The sequence below is a fragment of the Calypte anna genome, chromosome 2 (assembly GCF_003957555.1).
Source record: "Calypte anna isolate BGI_N300 chromosome 2, bCalAnn1_v1.p, whole genome shotgun sequence".
Lineage (NCBI taxonomy): Eukaryota > Metazoa > Chordata > Aves > Apodiformes > Trochilidae > Calypte > Calypte anna.
The window spans coordinates 107,465,510-107,482,645 of record NC_044245.1 but is presented as its reverse complement, the minus strand read 5'-3'; the positions used below and the strand labels follow the sequence as shown (position 1 = coordinate 107,482,645).

The following is a 17,136-nucleotide window of genomic DNA, read 5'->3' as shown; positions in this document are numbered from 1 at the left end:
GCACAAGGTGCTAGTGCTGTTTTGTGTAAGAGGGGAGAATGCTGAGATGTTTTAATACAGTTGCTGTGTTGCTCTGCTTAGCTAGAGAAATAAAAAGCACCTTGCTCAATGCTTTTAGTTTGTGTGGTAAAGACTGCTCTTCTCATAGTATTGGAATTTTGTCTGTTCTTGATTTTTAGAATGTCTCCTTTGTTGTCTTTTTGAAGACAGGCACACAACCTTTTAATCGTGCAATGCTCTTTAATGTTGGCTTCAAAGAAGCGATGAAAGATGCAGTTTGGGATTGCATAATATTTCATGATGTGGATCACTTACCTGAAAATGACCGAAATTATTATGGATGTGGAGAAATGCCACGCCATTTTGCAGCAAAGCTGGACAAATATATGTACATGTAAGTAATTGGCTATATTCAAGTTGTTTTTCAAACATGCAGAAACAGTCTTAAAGTGAGTAATTTTTGTGGCAATATGTGCAGTAGATGATATGAGTAAAACAACCTCCTGCCATGCTATTCATTTGAGTGTGGTTATTAAATGGAAGATTAAATATGTTACTAATTTGAAGATACTCTTTATATTTTCAGTGTTGAACTGTTGCAATGTCACTGATTTCATAAAAGTCAAGGGGGAAGAACCCTGCTTATTAGTAATCTTTTCTGGGTACATAAGTCTTAGGGTGACTGTTAACAAAGATAAGCAGATAATCTGCAGCGAAATACCACAGGAAAAATGTCTCTCATACAAATACAGAATTTATTTCTGCTTTGTATGACTTTTTAAAGAGATGATTTTCTTACTGGACCATTTCATGTCTGGTATTCAGTCTCTACTGACAATTGATGAATACAATGGTCTTGCAGCTTTGTCACCACCTTTGCTTTTGCCATTTTACATTAATGGCACTTGCATTACATTAATACACTTGCTTTTTAGCAGTCTGCTATCTTAACACTCTTCCAATCACTTCATATAAAGCTGTAGCTTATTGCTTGCTACATGTATATATTTGCCAGCCTGAAATTTTATTCGTGAAGTTCATAAACTTGACAATCTGGTAAACCTGATAGATCAAAAGCAATGCATAGAAAACATTATTCTGTTGGCACTTCAGGTTGTCAGCCAATTAGCAAAGATTTTATATGTATTTAAAATATACAAATAACTGCATATAAATTTTTATGAAATCAATCTTTTATTTATAAAATACCTTGGGAACTATATATACACTATAAAATTTAGTGAATGTATGGATAGGATTTTTTATGAAATTTGCTTATGAAATAGATAAAATATATGTAAATATGTGGTTATAAAATTTATAAATAAATATTTGTTTATGTATATATACAAAAAGTGCACTACACACAGAAATATGATTAAAAACCTCAAACACTTCTGTTAACTGTCATACCACAGTTGTTTTCATTTTTGGTTAGTGGGTTGGTTTTGCTTTTTTGTTTTCTGCTTGGTTTTTGTTTGGTTGGTTTGGATTTTTTTGGGGGGGAGGGTGTTGGGTTTTTTTGGTTTTGGTTTTTTTTTTTTTTAATTTTTAGATCTGTTATATCAGTTAAATGTTGAAAGTGATAAGCAGTAACAGCCTTCCACAAATGCTATTAAAATTTGGTTGAATCCTGGTTTTTGACAGAGATCAGAAATTATATGACTTTCTTTTTTCCTTTTGCATTCTGGAGCTATTTATCCTTCAGTGTGACAATTGTGTCCTAAGGAATGGTAAATTTTTTTTGTAGATAGCTCTAACTCCTTGAAAGTTCCAGATTTAGAAGCTTCTCCTGAGAAATAAGCTAAATTACTTTTATTTGATGGAATTGTGTGCTCTTTCTGAAAGAGGAACATATTTAACTGTAACAGCTTCTGACTTAAGGATGAAAGCCAATATTGATGAAAATAAAGATAATGGAATATTATTAATTTTTTAGATTTACAAAGTCACATTGCCTTGGCTTCAGCATGTTATAATGCTATAGTGTCTGTGTTGGCCAACTGCTTATTACTTCATGATAAGGGTTAGTAATTGCTGTATCCTTACTGTCAAAAAAGCCTATAGATCCTTTTGATTGAAAAGTTTAGCTTCTGTAAACAGGCAAATTGTTTTAAAAATGAGTATGTACTTCAGTGTGTTTTGATTATGTGCTTTTAAACTGTTCCCCTCCAGTTTTAACAGTTCTGTAGAATATAGTTTTTGATAACTGAACCAATGCATTACTGAGTTGTAATTTTTTCAGTTGATTCAGGAGTTTTTTTTTTCAGTTGAATAGTGTTAAAATACAATAGTTTGAGGGCTTTACTTAACACTTCAGCTATGGGTCTAAATCAACAATGTGAAATATGTGATAGACCTTGGTTTAATGCAGTGATACCAATTTGAGCTTTTGTTTAAGAGTATCCTTTTTGCATATCAGACACTACTGCAAACATTTTGTCCAACTTCCATATCTGTTACTTAATCCCATTATAATCAGTTTCCCTTAGTTAATACATGGAGCATCTGCTCATGTCCTTAGTTTGGAGTTCTTGTTTTTTTGAAAGGAATTTTTCAAAGGGAGGACTGAATATCTAAATTCAGCTAATAATACAGGATTTGTGCTTTTGTTCTTTCTCAGTCTTCCATACAATGAATTCTTTGGTGGTGTAAGTGGCCTGACAGTGGAACAATTCAAAAAGATCAATGGATTTCCCAATGCCTTCTGGGGATGGGGTGGAGAAGATGATGATCTTTGGAACAGGTGAGTGTTTAGTGCTTATGTTTTTCGCATTATTCTGTGGTATCTACCCTATAAGAGCTGTTCAGTGTTTTTTCTGTCAGTTGTTACCTTTTTTTTTCATTTGTTTTGAATGAACAACATTTAACATTTCTAAGGAGTTGACTTCAGAAATATCAGATCATGCAATTTGAAAGGTTAAGTATGATAATTCTCTTTCTTTTGGCATGGGGATGATCAACAGGCTTTTCAGAGAAATCTTGTAACATATAGTGGATGTAAGAACAGATAGGGGCATTAAGCATATTCACTCTCATTCCTCCTAGAAAATTAGGGTCTTCTGTGTATAACTCTTTTACTTTAGTTGGCACCCTTCTTGCTGCTACCAGCATGGAATACCATCCCACAGACATGTAGAGTGAGCACGAGTTTAAGTATCATTTGTATCTCAGAAGCAGTGTTTGAGTGAGGTTAATTTGTGACTCTATTGATAGACATAAATTGGACAATAGACAGCAAGGCTTACTGTGAAACTGCTCACAGTAAGCAGGTGTAGAATGTTACAGATGAACTGTTGTTACAAAGTGTTTGCATGAGTTTATATATGAGATGTATTGTAAAAGAAGAGTTTTTATGTTTTTATTCTTTTCCCTTACTGTTTTTCTATTTTTGTGTTTTAAGGACAAAGAAGAAAGTATGAAATCTGTTGAGTTAGGAGTGCTTTGTGTTTTCTAGGGAGGGATTGTCAGTGAATGCAAAGATTTAGCTTTAAAAGTTTAATGAGTATTTTTCCCTTTTGCTATGACTTGTAAAAAAAATCTTTTTAATACTCTCAGCACAAATACTTACTACATTGCAGGGTTCACTATGCTGGATACAATGTAACCAGACCAGAGGGAGATTTGGGGAAGTACAAATCCATTCCTCATCATCACAGAGGTGAAGTCCAGTTTTTAGGACGGTAAGAAAAAACAGAGAACTTTAAATGCTAGTGCTAAAGATGTAAGAATTTTCAACAATCTTCTATATATACAAATAAGCACTCACTATTTATCAGTGTTATTCCCTAAGGCTTCAGTGCTAAACTTTATATTGTCTTAAACATATGCTTGCTGTTCAGATATTTCTGTTTTGATCATGAGAAAGACTGAGTTTGCATGTCAGAAGATATTACTGTCATAGTCTTTGATGTGGAAAGTTTTTGTTCGTTTATAGTTTGGGCATTAGTGTTGGCAGGCCTCCATTAGTTGGTTTAAATTGGATATTTTGCAAAAGGAAGCAGTACAGCTAGGGAAGATGATTCCTGCATGAAAAGACTTCAAAACTCCTCAAGGACTGATTTAATTCTACCGTGTTATATTATTTTATGAGAGACAGGTCTTCTCATTTCCTTGCTTACATTGGCATGAACTTTTTCTTTTGGAGTTCCTTTCATTTTCTACAGAAATGCAAACCATTTTAACTGGCCAGTAGGTTCTAGCTGCCCTAGATTGGAATAACAACCAAATAACAGCAGATGAGTTACACCTAGAAATGAGAGTGTGAAACACAAGATAAAGGGCTTATAGTATGTGTTTTCAGATAATGAGAAATAGTGCTCAATTCTGTTATCAAAGGGTGTCTCTTTCTGGGAACATCTTCATTTTCTGAATAGTTCATAATATTTAGACATGTACATTAGACATGAGTAAACATGTGGTATGAAATTAAAACGTATGTATCTTGAGTAGGAGAACTGTATTTTTAATCCCCTTAAATTTAGATGTTTGCAAATGTAGGAGGCTCAAAAAAACAATCCAGACATTTAAATGTATGAACAGTGGAGTCTCATAAATAATCTGAGCTCCATAGATGAATTTTACAGCAAAAGAATATGAAGATATTGAATGTTCTTTAAAAATCGTTAAAGTCCGGAACAATAAAAAGTAAACAGATTAAATGCCTTCTTTGTTATTTAGCCTTAATGTTAACTGTATTTATGAACACAAAATCTAAATATTAAAAAGCAAAGTTGCTTCTTTTTAAAGCTTAAGTAAGTAATTTGGTAATTTTAAAGGACTGAGAGAGAGTTTCAGAATTTAAAGCCTATTTTGAAATTAAATAACTGTCACAGTGTCATCACAATTGATTTTTGCAAATCTTTCTTATGTTTTCTTCTTCCAACTCCTTCTGCAGATACAAACTTCTGAGGTATTCCAGAGAACGCCAGTATATTGATGGGCTGAACAATTTAATTTATACCCCTAAAATACTTGTCAGTAAATTGTATAAAAATATAACTGTTAATCTCATACCAGAACTTGCTCCTGTTAGAGACTATTGATGGAAGTGGAATGACAAGCTAGTCTGCCAGAATAAACTTTTAGCACTGGAAGCTACCAATACACTGTAAAACAAAACAAACTGCAGCTTAGAATTAGAGAAATTTGACAATCTGTTGATGCATTATTTGGGATGAGAAGTAAAGTGTCTGTATGTACCATGCATTTTGTTCTGAAAGAAAAGCCAGCAGCTACCACTCAGATGTTTACAGCATGAGACTACTGTTCATGCCTTCATTCTTCATGTTCTTTATCTTAACCATTCAACTAAAATAAGCTGCAGAAACCAGACTTGTAGTTCTCTGGAAGTAGGGACAGAGGCCTCTTCTTCCATGAAGTTTTTTATACTAATCTGCTTCTCCTCCCCCACCCCAACCGTATTTAAATGAATGCTTTTGTTTATTTAAAAATGTTTGTAAATACGTGATGTAAATTAATGCGTGTACATTGCTTTTTAAATGTCTCTTTTTTGCTTCAGTATGTATTTTAAGTGTGTTCTTGTTTGAGTTCTATAGGAATGTTTTTATTAGCATGAAAGAACAAGTGTAAAATATAAGTATGCTTTAAAAAAGGTTATACCTTATGTGAAATGAAGGAAATGTTAATTGTTGGCCAGCTATGACTGTAAACTGTTATACTAGTTTTGAGCTCTAGGCCGCCTGCATATCTATATAGAAAAATCAATTTTGTATATGAAAACTTGCTAGAAAGAAAGCTTTTAATTTTATTTATTGCCAGCAGAATTATATGATACCCTGCCTGCCATCTAAATCATATTTATATGCATATTGCATGTGTATTACAGAAAAATCTTTGCAGTTGTTGCGTATTACGATCTACAGGAACTCTTAAATGTTTCCAAGTGTGCCACTGGTGTCAATGTCAGGGATTTTAATGCCTAAAACAATGTGTCTGAGTGCTTACAGTATTTTGTTATTGATTTTTTTAAAAAGTGTCCTAGTAAACAGCACTTTTATTCCTCCAAAGTCTGAAGAGCCAAAAACATGTCTTCACTGGAAGAATATTAAAGTTAGATTTTTAAGAAAATAATAAAACATAGTTCTAATAGTTCTAATGCTTGCAGTGTGAGATTTTCAGAGCCACGGTGCTGGTCAAAGTGTTCTGCTGCTGCCACTGATGGCATAAGTGGAAATGAAAGCAGACCAATACCAAGTGCTTTTTAAAATTCCACTCGTTATATATTAATCAATATAACTATTTAAGGGCCTATTCTGGTAAAGTGCTGAATGCTTCTATGATGCACTAAGTATCCTCAAGTCGATGACTTCCAATGAGATTGAGGTTGCACAGTCCCACCAAGGATTGGCCCTGTCTGTTTCTCTGTTTTTGTGGTGTTATATGTATGAGTAACGAGCCTCTTGGCTTACAATGAAAAACATATCTTCTTTTCTGTTTGCTTGTAATGTTTATGCTACCTAAAAGTATCCCTCTGCTAAGGATTATTATCTTTCCTTATATTTTTTTACAGCTCTTGTTAATACTAAGTAGAAGGACTGGATCATTATTTTCTATGTTAATGCCAAAGATATTGAGCAAGATCTACTAACTGTTTTGTTTGTCAGTTACTCAACTCTTTAGGAACCAAAGACTGACTTCTGCTCCCATGAAGAATGGAAAGTAGAATATAATAAGGATTGTTTATCCGTAGAGTGTTCTATAAGAGTTTTGACAAAGAATGCTAACTTTAACTCATTACTATGTGTTGGTTTCCTGAACTGCTGCCACAGATGGTATGGTGCTTTGTATATTTGAGTCTGTTTGCCATAAACACCTGATATTTTTTTTGACATCCCAGTAGCAAAATTTTGCCATTAGCCATTCTTCAGTAAAGGTGTAAGCTAGTTGTAGTCACCCCAAATATTTATTAGTTATGTAATGATTTAATTTAAGTAGTTGAGAACAATTTTAAGGGATATTTTAAACAGTATTGAAATTACCTTAAAATCTACCAGTTAATATAATATGCTTTAGGAATGATGTAATGCAGTGACAATAACAAGAAGCGAGCATAAAGTGAACAAAACATCCTTCAAAAGCATGCTTAAGTGGTTTATCATCTCCTAATATATTTTTCTATTACTGAGTGTATAAAATATTCTCGAGCATATGGATAAAGAGGAAATAATTACTTGTATAAGCAATTATAGCTTCAAAATAAAATTTGTCTTATTTCATAACAGATTAAAACAAGAAGTGTTGAATGACTTTTTAAATCCCTGATGTAATTTTGAAGTGATTTCTGGTTCTCAGTACAAGTTCACCTACAATTTAACGTGCTATTATGAAACATCCTTTGGTACCATAGGTCTGTACTGTTTTCTGAAGCATGCTTTTGTGCCCATTTCTTAGGCATTCTGTGAAAGTGCAGTTTTAAAAATTCCTAATGCATAGATATGTGTATATACATATATACATACTATATTAAACCTATGTTGTGGCTGAACTAATATAAACTTTACAGCTCTAAGTGATTAATCATGTATGGTCTTAGAAAAATGTGATTTAAACCAGTATGTGAATGGATTATGACATATAGCTGAGTCCTTTAAAAGTTTACATTTTGGTGTCCTGAAGTGATGGATTTTGAGCTGTTAACCAACACTCTTCTTCTCTAAATATGTTCTTTCGCTCTGTTAAGAAGTTTTAAAAGTTGTCATCTTTAAATTCCATCAGATTATGTTTGTATACTACCTGCTTGAACTCAGTACTATTCTGTAGTGAATTTTAACATAGACAGTGCCTTCAAACAAAATAAACAAGATGCAGAACTCAGAACTGTGCACATTCCTTTTCCTATTTTCATGATTCTTGTAAAATTCAGAGAGAAGCCAGTCACACTGGCTTTTGCATTGCTGACAAGGCAAATAAGGATGCCTTCTCTTCAAGGAGGGAGCAAAGAAAGAGTATTTTACAGGATTTCGAAGGTCTTGCAAATTAACAAGTAAAAAGTGCAGAAAGTGCAGAAATACTAACAGTAGAATCTGGTTGGTAGCTCAGATACTCTTAAGCCCATTTGCTGTATTTCAGATTTAGGTAGGGGAATAAAAATATAAAAACTGTACTGAAAAGTAAGTGCAAAATGTCCTTTTTCTTGGATCTTGCCAGTCTATTTTTCTATCATTATGTTTATTAATGAATGTGTTGCAGTGGGTTATTAGTAAGCCAGTTAAAAAAATATTTAAAAAATCCATTGCATATCAGCTAGAAGAAGTGTACTTAAGATGATTTTATTTATAGAGGTATGTAAGTTAGGCTTAAGGAAAAATGCACTGAAACAAATCCTGGGAATTTCTTGTGTACTGTCACAGTTTTGGGGTTTTTTGTTCATGAAAATGTTTGTACTTTTTTATCATTGTCTTTTATGAAATACAATGTTCTAAAGATTGTGTTGGCTTCTTTATTCTGAGGTTCTCTGGAAAAATATCTTTTTTTGTATTTTGTTTATAGACAAAGTGCTTGTTTTTCTAATGCTCAGTGCTTCCTCAAAGTAACAACAAAAGGCACACCTGGCCAGAAAGTACATCAGGTTAGGCTTTGATAGGATCAAGCCTTAAATTAACAAATAGCTTTCCCTTTTTTGGTATTTTTATGCTTTCAGCTTTTGGTTTTATTAGGCTAAATGACTCAACATTTGTTTGTACTTTTTCAAGCTAGGGTTTCTATTATATTAAATCTCCTAATGGCTCTTTTCTATACTTAATACCTATTTAGCAATAATATTCCTTATATGTGGATTACAAGAATGGGAACTGGAAGGATTCTTTTATATTTCTCTTGACATTAGATAGGGACCTCAGAAAACAGTAGTTATCCATATCCAGCTATTACCAAAGTGTTCAATGTTTAGAGTAATGGTGCAGGCAATTTTCGGAGTACTTCAAGTGTGGGGACAAAGATACTTGCAGAATTTTATGAAAATACTCAAACTTCAAGTATGTTTGGATATACTTTTCTACAACACTGAATATGGGCTCTCCTCAACAGTGTCACCAATTACAATATATTGGAGAGCGGGAAAGGAGACATCTTAAATACTTGTAGCATCCTTAAAAACTGCTCTGCTTTTCTGTTGCTTTTAAGCCACTTTTTTCCCTCTATCTTAAAAATCAGAACTGGGAGATGAGTTTATCTGATGGTTTTGTTGGGCCCTGGGTAGTCATCCCGTGTGACTTCATCTGTTGTGGGCTTCAGTAATAAAATAGAGGTGATACACGCAGGGGATTGCATCTTCGGTGTGCTTACTTTTCATGAGACACTTCTCAGATTTGTTTTGGTTTGTTTCCTTTGCAACAAGAAGTGCAGTTTATTAACTTCATGGAATACTTTGGCTTTTTATCAGAATACCAGTAATGGAGTCCCAGTGCATTTTTTTCCTAAGCTGAACACATTTTTTCAAACTTTAAACTTTTATTCAGAAGAGCACTGCTAGAGAATACTTTTATTCTGATGAGTATTTGAAAACAAAGCCAATACACATTCTTCCTAAAGTTAACAAAGTGAATAAACAGTTTTTCTTGTTAGTGGTTTACTATGAAATCTAAAGCTGTTTTTATGGTCAGAATGTAAGTTCTTATCATTTATGGAAATTTTAATTTACACATTAAAATTTCGTGCTTAATGTCAGCTTCTATTCCACTGGCTCGGTAACTACTGCTGTAGTTGTGTATGAAAAGGGACTGAGAAGAACAGCAATGGTGTAATGTCGAAAACCAGCATCATTAGCTGGGAAGACCACCTGGAAAAAAATAAGAAAGGCAAATGAGAAGTGATCTCTAGATACGAGCCTAGGTGGAACCATTGTGCTAATTTTATCTAATTTTATCTAGCAATGCCACAGAACTTTGGAACAACCTTCGCTTTTGTGAATTTGATCACTGTGATCTGTGACTGCCTGTCACACATAGTTTTTCCCACTCACTAAATATCCCTTTTTAAAAAGTGTTTTCAAATAGTATTCAAAACTTTATCAAATATATGTATTAAACAAATTGAAATATATGTATTAAACAAATTGGGGTTTCCATGTTGGTATTCAGAAATGGCAACAAGATTTTTTTCCTTACTGAAGATACATGTTGTATCCCATTGACTGGTTTTTTTTGTTTGTTTTTTGTTTTTGTAAAAGACATGAAGTAGTCTTTCAAGTACTTTTTCAATGTTTTTGTTGCTCTTTGAGGAATAGAGTTAATAGTAATGCTACGGGAACTACCATCAGGACAAAATATGAAGCAATGTGTTTCTTTGATCCTGCTTGCATATCTCGTAGATAGTGAATTACTGTATTAGTCATTTGGCCACGATGTGTGGTGATAGCCTTCTGTATGAATAATTTACAGCAGCCCCTTTAACATCTCCCCCATCAGCTCATGTCCTGTACTTTGATTTCTTCCTCTGCATAGTAGATCGTGTTGTGAGGCAATGGGTGTCAACTTTTAAAATGGAGACAGCTTTAGAACATTGTGATGCATACCTTGTTCCCCTTTCAATAATAATAAAAAAGACACATATGAAACTACCACTGAACTGAGCAAACATGCCTACTGAGGATTGTTTTTAAGAGAGGAGGCTCTTGCACTACTGATTAAATTAATTTCTAGTCTGGAATACAGACTTAAGTGTTATTTTGATGGATAATCAATGTATTTGTATATTGCAAATCTTTCATCTTGCCTGTTCTATTTCCATTACCACAGAATACGAAACTAACCAGCATTAACTGTCATTTCATTTCATTGTCTTGCATAAGAATATAATCTTATCCATTTCAGGAAGGCAGAAACAAAATTTAACTCGTGTCCTTGCTACCTATTTTCCAAGGAGGTGAGGAATGGCTGAGCAGCAGCTGTGAACTGTACAGCGGGTGGTGCTCACTGATCTGTCACAACCCACTAAATAACTAATAAAGGAGTGCTGCTGCTATGGAAAGGTTATAGGAAAGGGCTGATGCTGTGGAGGGACAGGGGGCAGCCCTCAAGGATTCCCAAACTTTGGATCTGAACTTGGCTGGTGGCAGGTTTGGACCACCTTGGTCTAACCAGTTTGTGTCTCATGCAAACCTAAAAGGTCTGTTAATTTTTTTTCTTTTTTTAAACTGAGGATCCAAGTGTCTGGAACATGGTACTTCTATCATCTTTAAAGATCTAAATAATAAACTTTGTAGACATAGAAATACTGGATGCAGAAGACAGAAAAATCTTTTCGCCAGGAAGCTTAGAGTGCTCCACCTGTTCTCCCTCAGGTGTCTAAAAAGTGTCACAAGAAGAATCCAGGCTTAAGTAGAAGAATGGAAAACCTTTTTGCTGTGATGCACCTCAGAGCTTATTGAAAATTATGGGGAAACTAAAAACGAGATTCTCTCATTAGTATGTTGTTAAGGGCTTTTAAATATTTTTGCAATAGTACTTTCAATATATGCAATTAGTATTTGAAGCCTAGACATGCAGAGTATCTTTGTTCTTTGCATCTAAAGCACAGGAGAAAATGAATACTCACATCAGCATGGTGATGGAAGGGATTCAAGCCCATTCGCTTCCAGTAAGTGGCAGTGTCAAGCTCAATCTTGTATATCCCTGCTACAAATTTTTCTTTAGTTATGAGGTCACGAAGCTCTCCATTGGCATTGGTTTGTCTGTGTGATGGCAGAAGAACGCACTTTTATATTTTGGTTAAAAGCCCAAGAAAAATGCAGTTCTTTGTAATTAGGCTTGAGGGATGTTGTGTAGTTTAAGTAACACGATGAATACATTTATTAATTTGGAATGGCTTATGCCCATCTGTATTATGGAACCTTCAGAGCTTATCTTGGCATTTGATACTTCCCCAGTCACCACAGCAGCTGGCTGCCTGCCATGGTGCTACTCTGCATGGTTCAGGGGTGAGCCAAAAGCTGGTGTTATTGTTCAAAGACTCTTGGCAGAGTCTTGGACTTAATTAAATGAACCCACTCAGAGGGAAAACTCTGCTGCTGTAAGTGATGTGGAAGCTCTACAATGTAGTTACTATGCAAGTAGTGTCCACTCCCTATATTTCCATAGTTTTCTTTCTTGCTTGAGCACACTGGGCTGTTCTATGAATATTAATGTTTTTAGTTGGCTATCTGAAATTTGAGATCTGTTATTTCAAGTGGCTGAAGGTCAACCAACAGTGTAAGCTTATGGAACTCCTTGTCTCTGCTGATTAGGTGGTTTTCCATCCTCAACAAACAGATGAGTTTGTTTGGTGCTATCCAAGTGCTATCCAAGGCCACAGTACTGGGTTGAAACGAGAAGCTGGAACATTAACCAGTTTGGGGCTCCAGAAACAATACTTAATGATGACTATCAAGCATGTGTCTTGCTTGAAACCTCTGTCTGTGGAAGAAGTTACAAAGGTTTTTGAGTGGGTAGGCTATTCACAAATACCAATGCTTGTAATGTCTGATTATAGTAGTCACAAACCACTGTGTTGGATTCTGTCTGCCAAATCATTCTCTAAACATGTTCTCTTCAAATTACACGTGAAAAAACCCTTAGGAATTCAATAGTTTTTATGTCATTGTCCCGTACAATGTGTAGGATTTATGCTTTACTGTAGCTTATAACTATGAAATTGTAGAACACCGCTTGTATCTTACGAGATGCTCTGTAGTCAGTCCTCAGAAATTTTTATCTGTTCAAATGTCTCTCTATTTTCCTTGTCAGAGACAACATCATTGTTAGGTAACTTCATTTCCCTAAAAGGCTTTCTCAGCTAAAACCAAATGTATCTTTAACTAGGAACAGTTATTTCATAATCTCATCCTAACATTATTTATGATCCTTATTATTTTCAAATTAACAAGGCTGGAGAGGTTGATTTTAGTATTATCATCACTTCCACATACTTTGACTGAAGGTTACTTTGTTCTTGGTTTCAGCTGTGAAATATCTTTTTAAAGCTTAAGTCAACATCCAGCTATTCAGCTGAGAATCTTTTTATATAAAGCCTCTAAGCTCAGATTTGAAGATAGGTAGACTGAACACCCTCTCAATGGAAAATTTCATGCATTTTCAGTGACAGAAGATGTGTGAAGCTATCTTCTCACTTGATGGGTAGGAGGTAACTTAAGTAGGACAACATGAATAGATTGTTCTTCCCCACCTTGTACAAATATGCATGGCTTTCACTTTAGCCATATTTTTCAAGGACATGTATGAGAGCACTGTTCCTTCTGCCAGCCCACTGCTCTGTGACACCAAAGAACCACTTATGATTTCTTGAGCACTTTGTAGAAATGCATCTGAGTCTGGGATCCCATCACTGAAATCCTGCACTATGTCATCTTTAGCTCTTAGGACCCTTATATAACTTTTTTTTTAGGCAGAACAGTTTAAAAGACCTGCAGAGGTCTTGGGTGGGACTTCGAAACTATCTTGAAGGGGGTAGGTGTGGAAGTGGAATGCTGCATGTTAAATAAAGAATGTTCATTCTCTGTACCCCCTAAGAATTTCTCCATTCTATTTCAGATTAAACTTTAAATAAAAATGGCTTTTGAGTTTCTAAAGTGTTAGTATATGCTATAATTTAGTGCAATTTCAGAAACATGTAATCTGTCTTTGAAATTCTGCAATAATATATTTTTAAAGTCATCAGTATTTAAAGATCTGGGAGATTTTTTTGTTATTTTAGATATAATTGCCTCTCTAGGGGGAAATGATTTTCTCCTTTTGGTTAAAACCATTTTCTTGAAGCAAAGAAGGCTATCAAGTACAGTGTAGTATGTGTTCAAAACATTTCTGTGTTTTCTTTCTAAAGCTGTGGTGTTTGTATGACATGAAAACCTATTTATAAAGAAGGATTCTCAACCAGAGTCTTAGTTTCAAACAAACCAAAAGTCTGCCTGAATCTTCTTGGTAACAATGCAGCAATTCATTGGTGGGTACTAAAAAGGAATAAAATCCTTTGTAATGAAATTTAAGAGAAGTGATGAATGAATTAAAGGATAGTTTAAAATACTTTCTTGTCCTCACAGTAATAAAACCTCACATTATAAAACCTTTGGATAGTTGAAACTGTAGTGCAGTTAAGACAGTCTGCAGCAAATTAATTCAGTAGTATTTTAAGTTTCTTTAAATTTAAATTTCCTTAAAGAGACATGTTAGAAAATATGAAACTGTTTTTTCAACTATTTGGCCTCTTCCCATTGCTTCTCTCTTCTTTCACTCATTATTTTGGTATGACTTACATTGTATTTAGCAGGTCCCAAGATCCATCTGAACCTTCTTTGTATAACTTAACTGGAACATTTGAAGCTGGACTTCCTTGAACTGAATCCAGAATTTTTATGATGAGAGGATGCTTGGAGTCAGCAGAGTCCTTCAGATAGGAAGAGAGAATTTCTGTGTTGTAAGAAAGGTATGCGATGGTGCATAATAAAGCAGCAAGGAATATTACTCTTTAGATCTACAGAATTAATCACATTTTCCTCAACAAGATCACGGTGTAATGCAGAAATGTAGGCTGAAGCTTTCTGGGGGATTTATATGGTGGAAGCAGGTAGGAAGATATCAGAAGCTGTCAGGAGTGTAGCCACGTGCACTGAGGAGGTGATGCACGTCTGTGTGAGAACACATTTCTTTTTGATGTGGCTTAGCTACATATCATCTCCAGCATGAAGCTGTAACTAAATTTTGTCCTCAACAGGAAATAAATCATCAAAAGTAGTAGGAATTTTTAAAAATCTGGCAAATCTTCCTCTGTATTTAGGTGCATGGCTTTCTTTATTTGAGAGCCTCTAATGTCATGTTGCTGTAGAATTATAATTTTGAGTTCTCATCTCTTTATAACTACCACCTAGGAATTCTCTCCTAACAAACACTATAATGGATCAGATTTGTCAGCCCCTGGCAGCTGTGCAGGGATAGGAGAGGGAAAACTTTCCAAGACAGCATGGCTGTAGTTTCACTCCCAGCATGTTCATCACAAGCAGAGGTTATGCTCTATGTTTTACCTGTTTAAAAGCAGGGTTGAATATGGGTCTTGACTTTCCATTACCTAATTCTGTAGGTGAGAAGTGAGAGAATGGAGCTTTGTGGAAGGTGCTAATCAGGAATTATCTCAAAATAGCAGTCATTGATCTCCATTTAATCATTGCAAAATGAAACGGGATGTAGGTGGTAGAAACCAAGAACATCTTACGTCTTACGTCTCCTCTTACAGTCTGTGCCATAATGAACATGGCATTGGCCAGGAGCCCTTCCCTATATCAAACTAATGTATCAGCATCCTTCTGTACCACCTGTATTCTTGGGCTCCCTTTCTGGAGTGCAGAGACTCCTTGCTAGTGTTTGTTTTGAGGCACTGGCCTCATTGAGGCATTATGTCTAGTGCCACCACCTATTTTTCTGGTTTTTACATGCTGGGAGCTCAGAAAGAGTTCCTCACAAGGGTTGGTCAGGTATTTGTTTTTCTGAAGATCAGAACTTCAGAGGAAGAATGTGTAGTCAGGGAAAGAAGAGACAAGTCTGTTCTAGGAGAATTTCAGACTGAAGTTCCTGCATCTGTAGCTTGCTTTGCTGGAATAAATGAACCCTCTGGAAGAGGGATCCTGGCTTTGGCTCTGTTCTTTGCTTGCATTAAGATTGTTGAGATCTGCTTGCTTGCCATGGGATAGAGCTGTAGAGCAGGAAGCGAGAGGACTAGAGGAAATTTCTTCAGCATGAGTCTCACAACAGGAAACAAAATCCCTCACGATTGTTCATTGTGTTATAAGGGCTTTTAGTTACTTTTCAACAGGCCCAAGGCTTTCTGTGTAGTGAATATGGTATTTTTTCTCCTTTCTTGTAATACATTATTTTTCACATAGTCACTGAGTAATGACAAGTGATACTTCTCTAACCATAAAGACCTCTTGATAATCACAAGGAGAAAGATCAAAGAAAGTGGTAGGAGAGAAGTACAGTCAATAAATACCATGAAATCAAAATAATTGCAATAAGATGGAATATTTTGTTGTTCACTTAAGCTAATTGGAGTATTAAAAAAAAAAGATAAAAGCTGGGACTAATCAGTCTGAAGAACCTCAATCCTGTGACACTTACCGGTGGTGCAGCTTCGGAGAAAAATGCCAGGCCAGCTAAGAAAACAAGAAATAGAGAATGAAAAGCCATTTTGCCTAAGAAGTTTCAGTGTCAGGAAGTAGAAACTGATGGAATTGGTGATTTTTATATCAAGGCCTCTAAATTGCAGCTACTGATCAGAAAACCCGTATGACTTTCAACATGCTGATTTGTGCTATTTACTTGGTAAACAATGAGAAAATAAGTAACCCACACAAACATGAACCTTGTCTGCAAAAATAAGTCCCTTCTGTCATTGCATGTGGAAATATTTTTAATATTGCCTCGCTCAACTGTGAGGATATAGTTTCTTTGAAACAATATCTATTCTGTCTTATTTTTTCTTTTTAATGAAGGATTGGTGCTGTATAGGTCTCATCTACTTGAGAACAATTTTTTTGTCCAGTCAGCAATCTCTGTTTCAGTGAGAATTTCTCTGTGGTTATGGCTTGGCATAATCAACTCGCCCACATTTATCTATTAAAAGATTTCTGTCTGTGGTGGCCTTCCCCCCACCTCTGAGAAGAAGATAAGTGGATAATGTGTTGGCTATCTAGTTATCTTACGTGTTCCCCTGGAGGAAAAATATGTTACTCTTGGTTTCCAGCATGGTAACCAGATACGTAGCCATTTCTGAAGCACAGTGAAACCGCGTTTTTTGTCCCATTGTTTTACTTATCTGTTAGATTCAGTACAAGTTCAGGACTTTCCCTGTCCAACTGCAAGTCAGCTGTCACCAGAAGCATCAGCCTCATATTATGGAGGTGTTGCTTCTTGAAATTAAACTTTTTTTTCTCATCTTCGGTTAGATACACGTATGTACACTCTCTTAACAGGTCTGTCTTGTCATCAAATGGATGACTACATGCAGAGTAGGTTTTTTTATTGGTTGGTTGTTTTTTTTTAAAGATATCTATTTGAACAAATTTGTTCTAATTTGAGATCTGGGCATAGCCCACTACCAATCAAACCTACTGGTTTTCAAGCTTGATGAATA

General features: G+C 35.1%; 2 protein-coding genes across 10 annotated transcripts in view; one reads left to right on the top strand and one right to left on the bottom strand.

Moving 5' to 3' along the window:
• Nucleotides 1-7,733, top strand: part of B4GALT6 (beta-1,4-galactosyltransferase 6) — a 28,019-nt gene extending 20,286 nt beyond the window's left edge. For all 7 annotated transcript variants that reach the window (XM_030444501.1, XM_030444504.1, XM_030444502.1 and 4 more), the window contains 4 exons: nt 207-394; nt 2,624-2,746; nt 3,582-3,683; nt 4,898-7,733. In XM_030444501.1, coding sequence (XP_030300361.1) covers nt 207-394; nt 2,624-2,746; nt 3,582-3,683; nt 4,898-5,045 — 561 coding nt within the window. In that variant the 3' untranslated portion in view covers nt 5,046-7,733. The remainder of the gene's footprint in view (nt 1-206; nt 395-2,623; nt 2,747-3,581; nt 3,684-4,897) is intronic.
• A 542-nt stretch (nt 7,734-8,275) lies between these two features.
• LOC103531925 (transthyretin) lies at nt 8,276-16,245 on the bottom strand. 3 transcript variants are annotated; one of them, XM_030444508.1, is made up of 5 exons: nt 15,576-15,713; nt 15,032-15,081; nt 14,267-14,397; nt 11,557-11,692; nt 8,276-9,799 (listed from the first exon to the last, which is right to left on the bottom strand). In XM_030444508.1, exons 1-5 carry the CDS (start codon nt 15,685-15,687, stop codon nt 9,692-9,694), a joined length of 537 nt encoding a protein of 178 aa, XP_030300368.1. In that variant the 5' UTR covers nt 15,688-15,713; the 3' UTR covers nt 8,276-9,691. The 3 variants fall into 3 exon arrangements, with proteins under 3 accessions (XP_030300368.1, XP_030300370.1, XP_030300369.1); XM_030444510.1 differs by lacking the exons at nt 15,032-15,081; nt 15,576-15,713 and adding an exon at nt 16,122-16,245; XM_030444509.1 differs by lacking the exon at nt 15,032-15,081 and having other exon boundaries at nt 14,267-14,420.
• Between the last annotated feature and the right edge of the window lie 891 nt (nt 16,246-17,136).

Coding starts and splice junctions, on each gene's coding strand:
- LOC103531925 (XM_030444508.1), bottom strand. CDS start 15,687: ATGGCAAGCAAGCAGATCTCAACAATCTTAATGCAAGCAAAGAACAGA. Junction 14,398..15,031: donor TCAACCCTGCTTTTAAACAG/GTAAAACATAGA, acceptor TCCTATCTGAAG/GACTCTGCTGACTCCAAGCA. Junction 9,800..11,556: donor CCTTCCATCACCATGCTGAT/GTGAGTATTCAT, acceptor ATTTTTTTCCAG/GTGGTCTTCCCAGCTAATGA.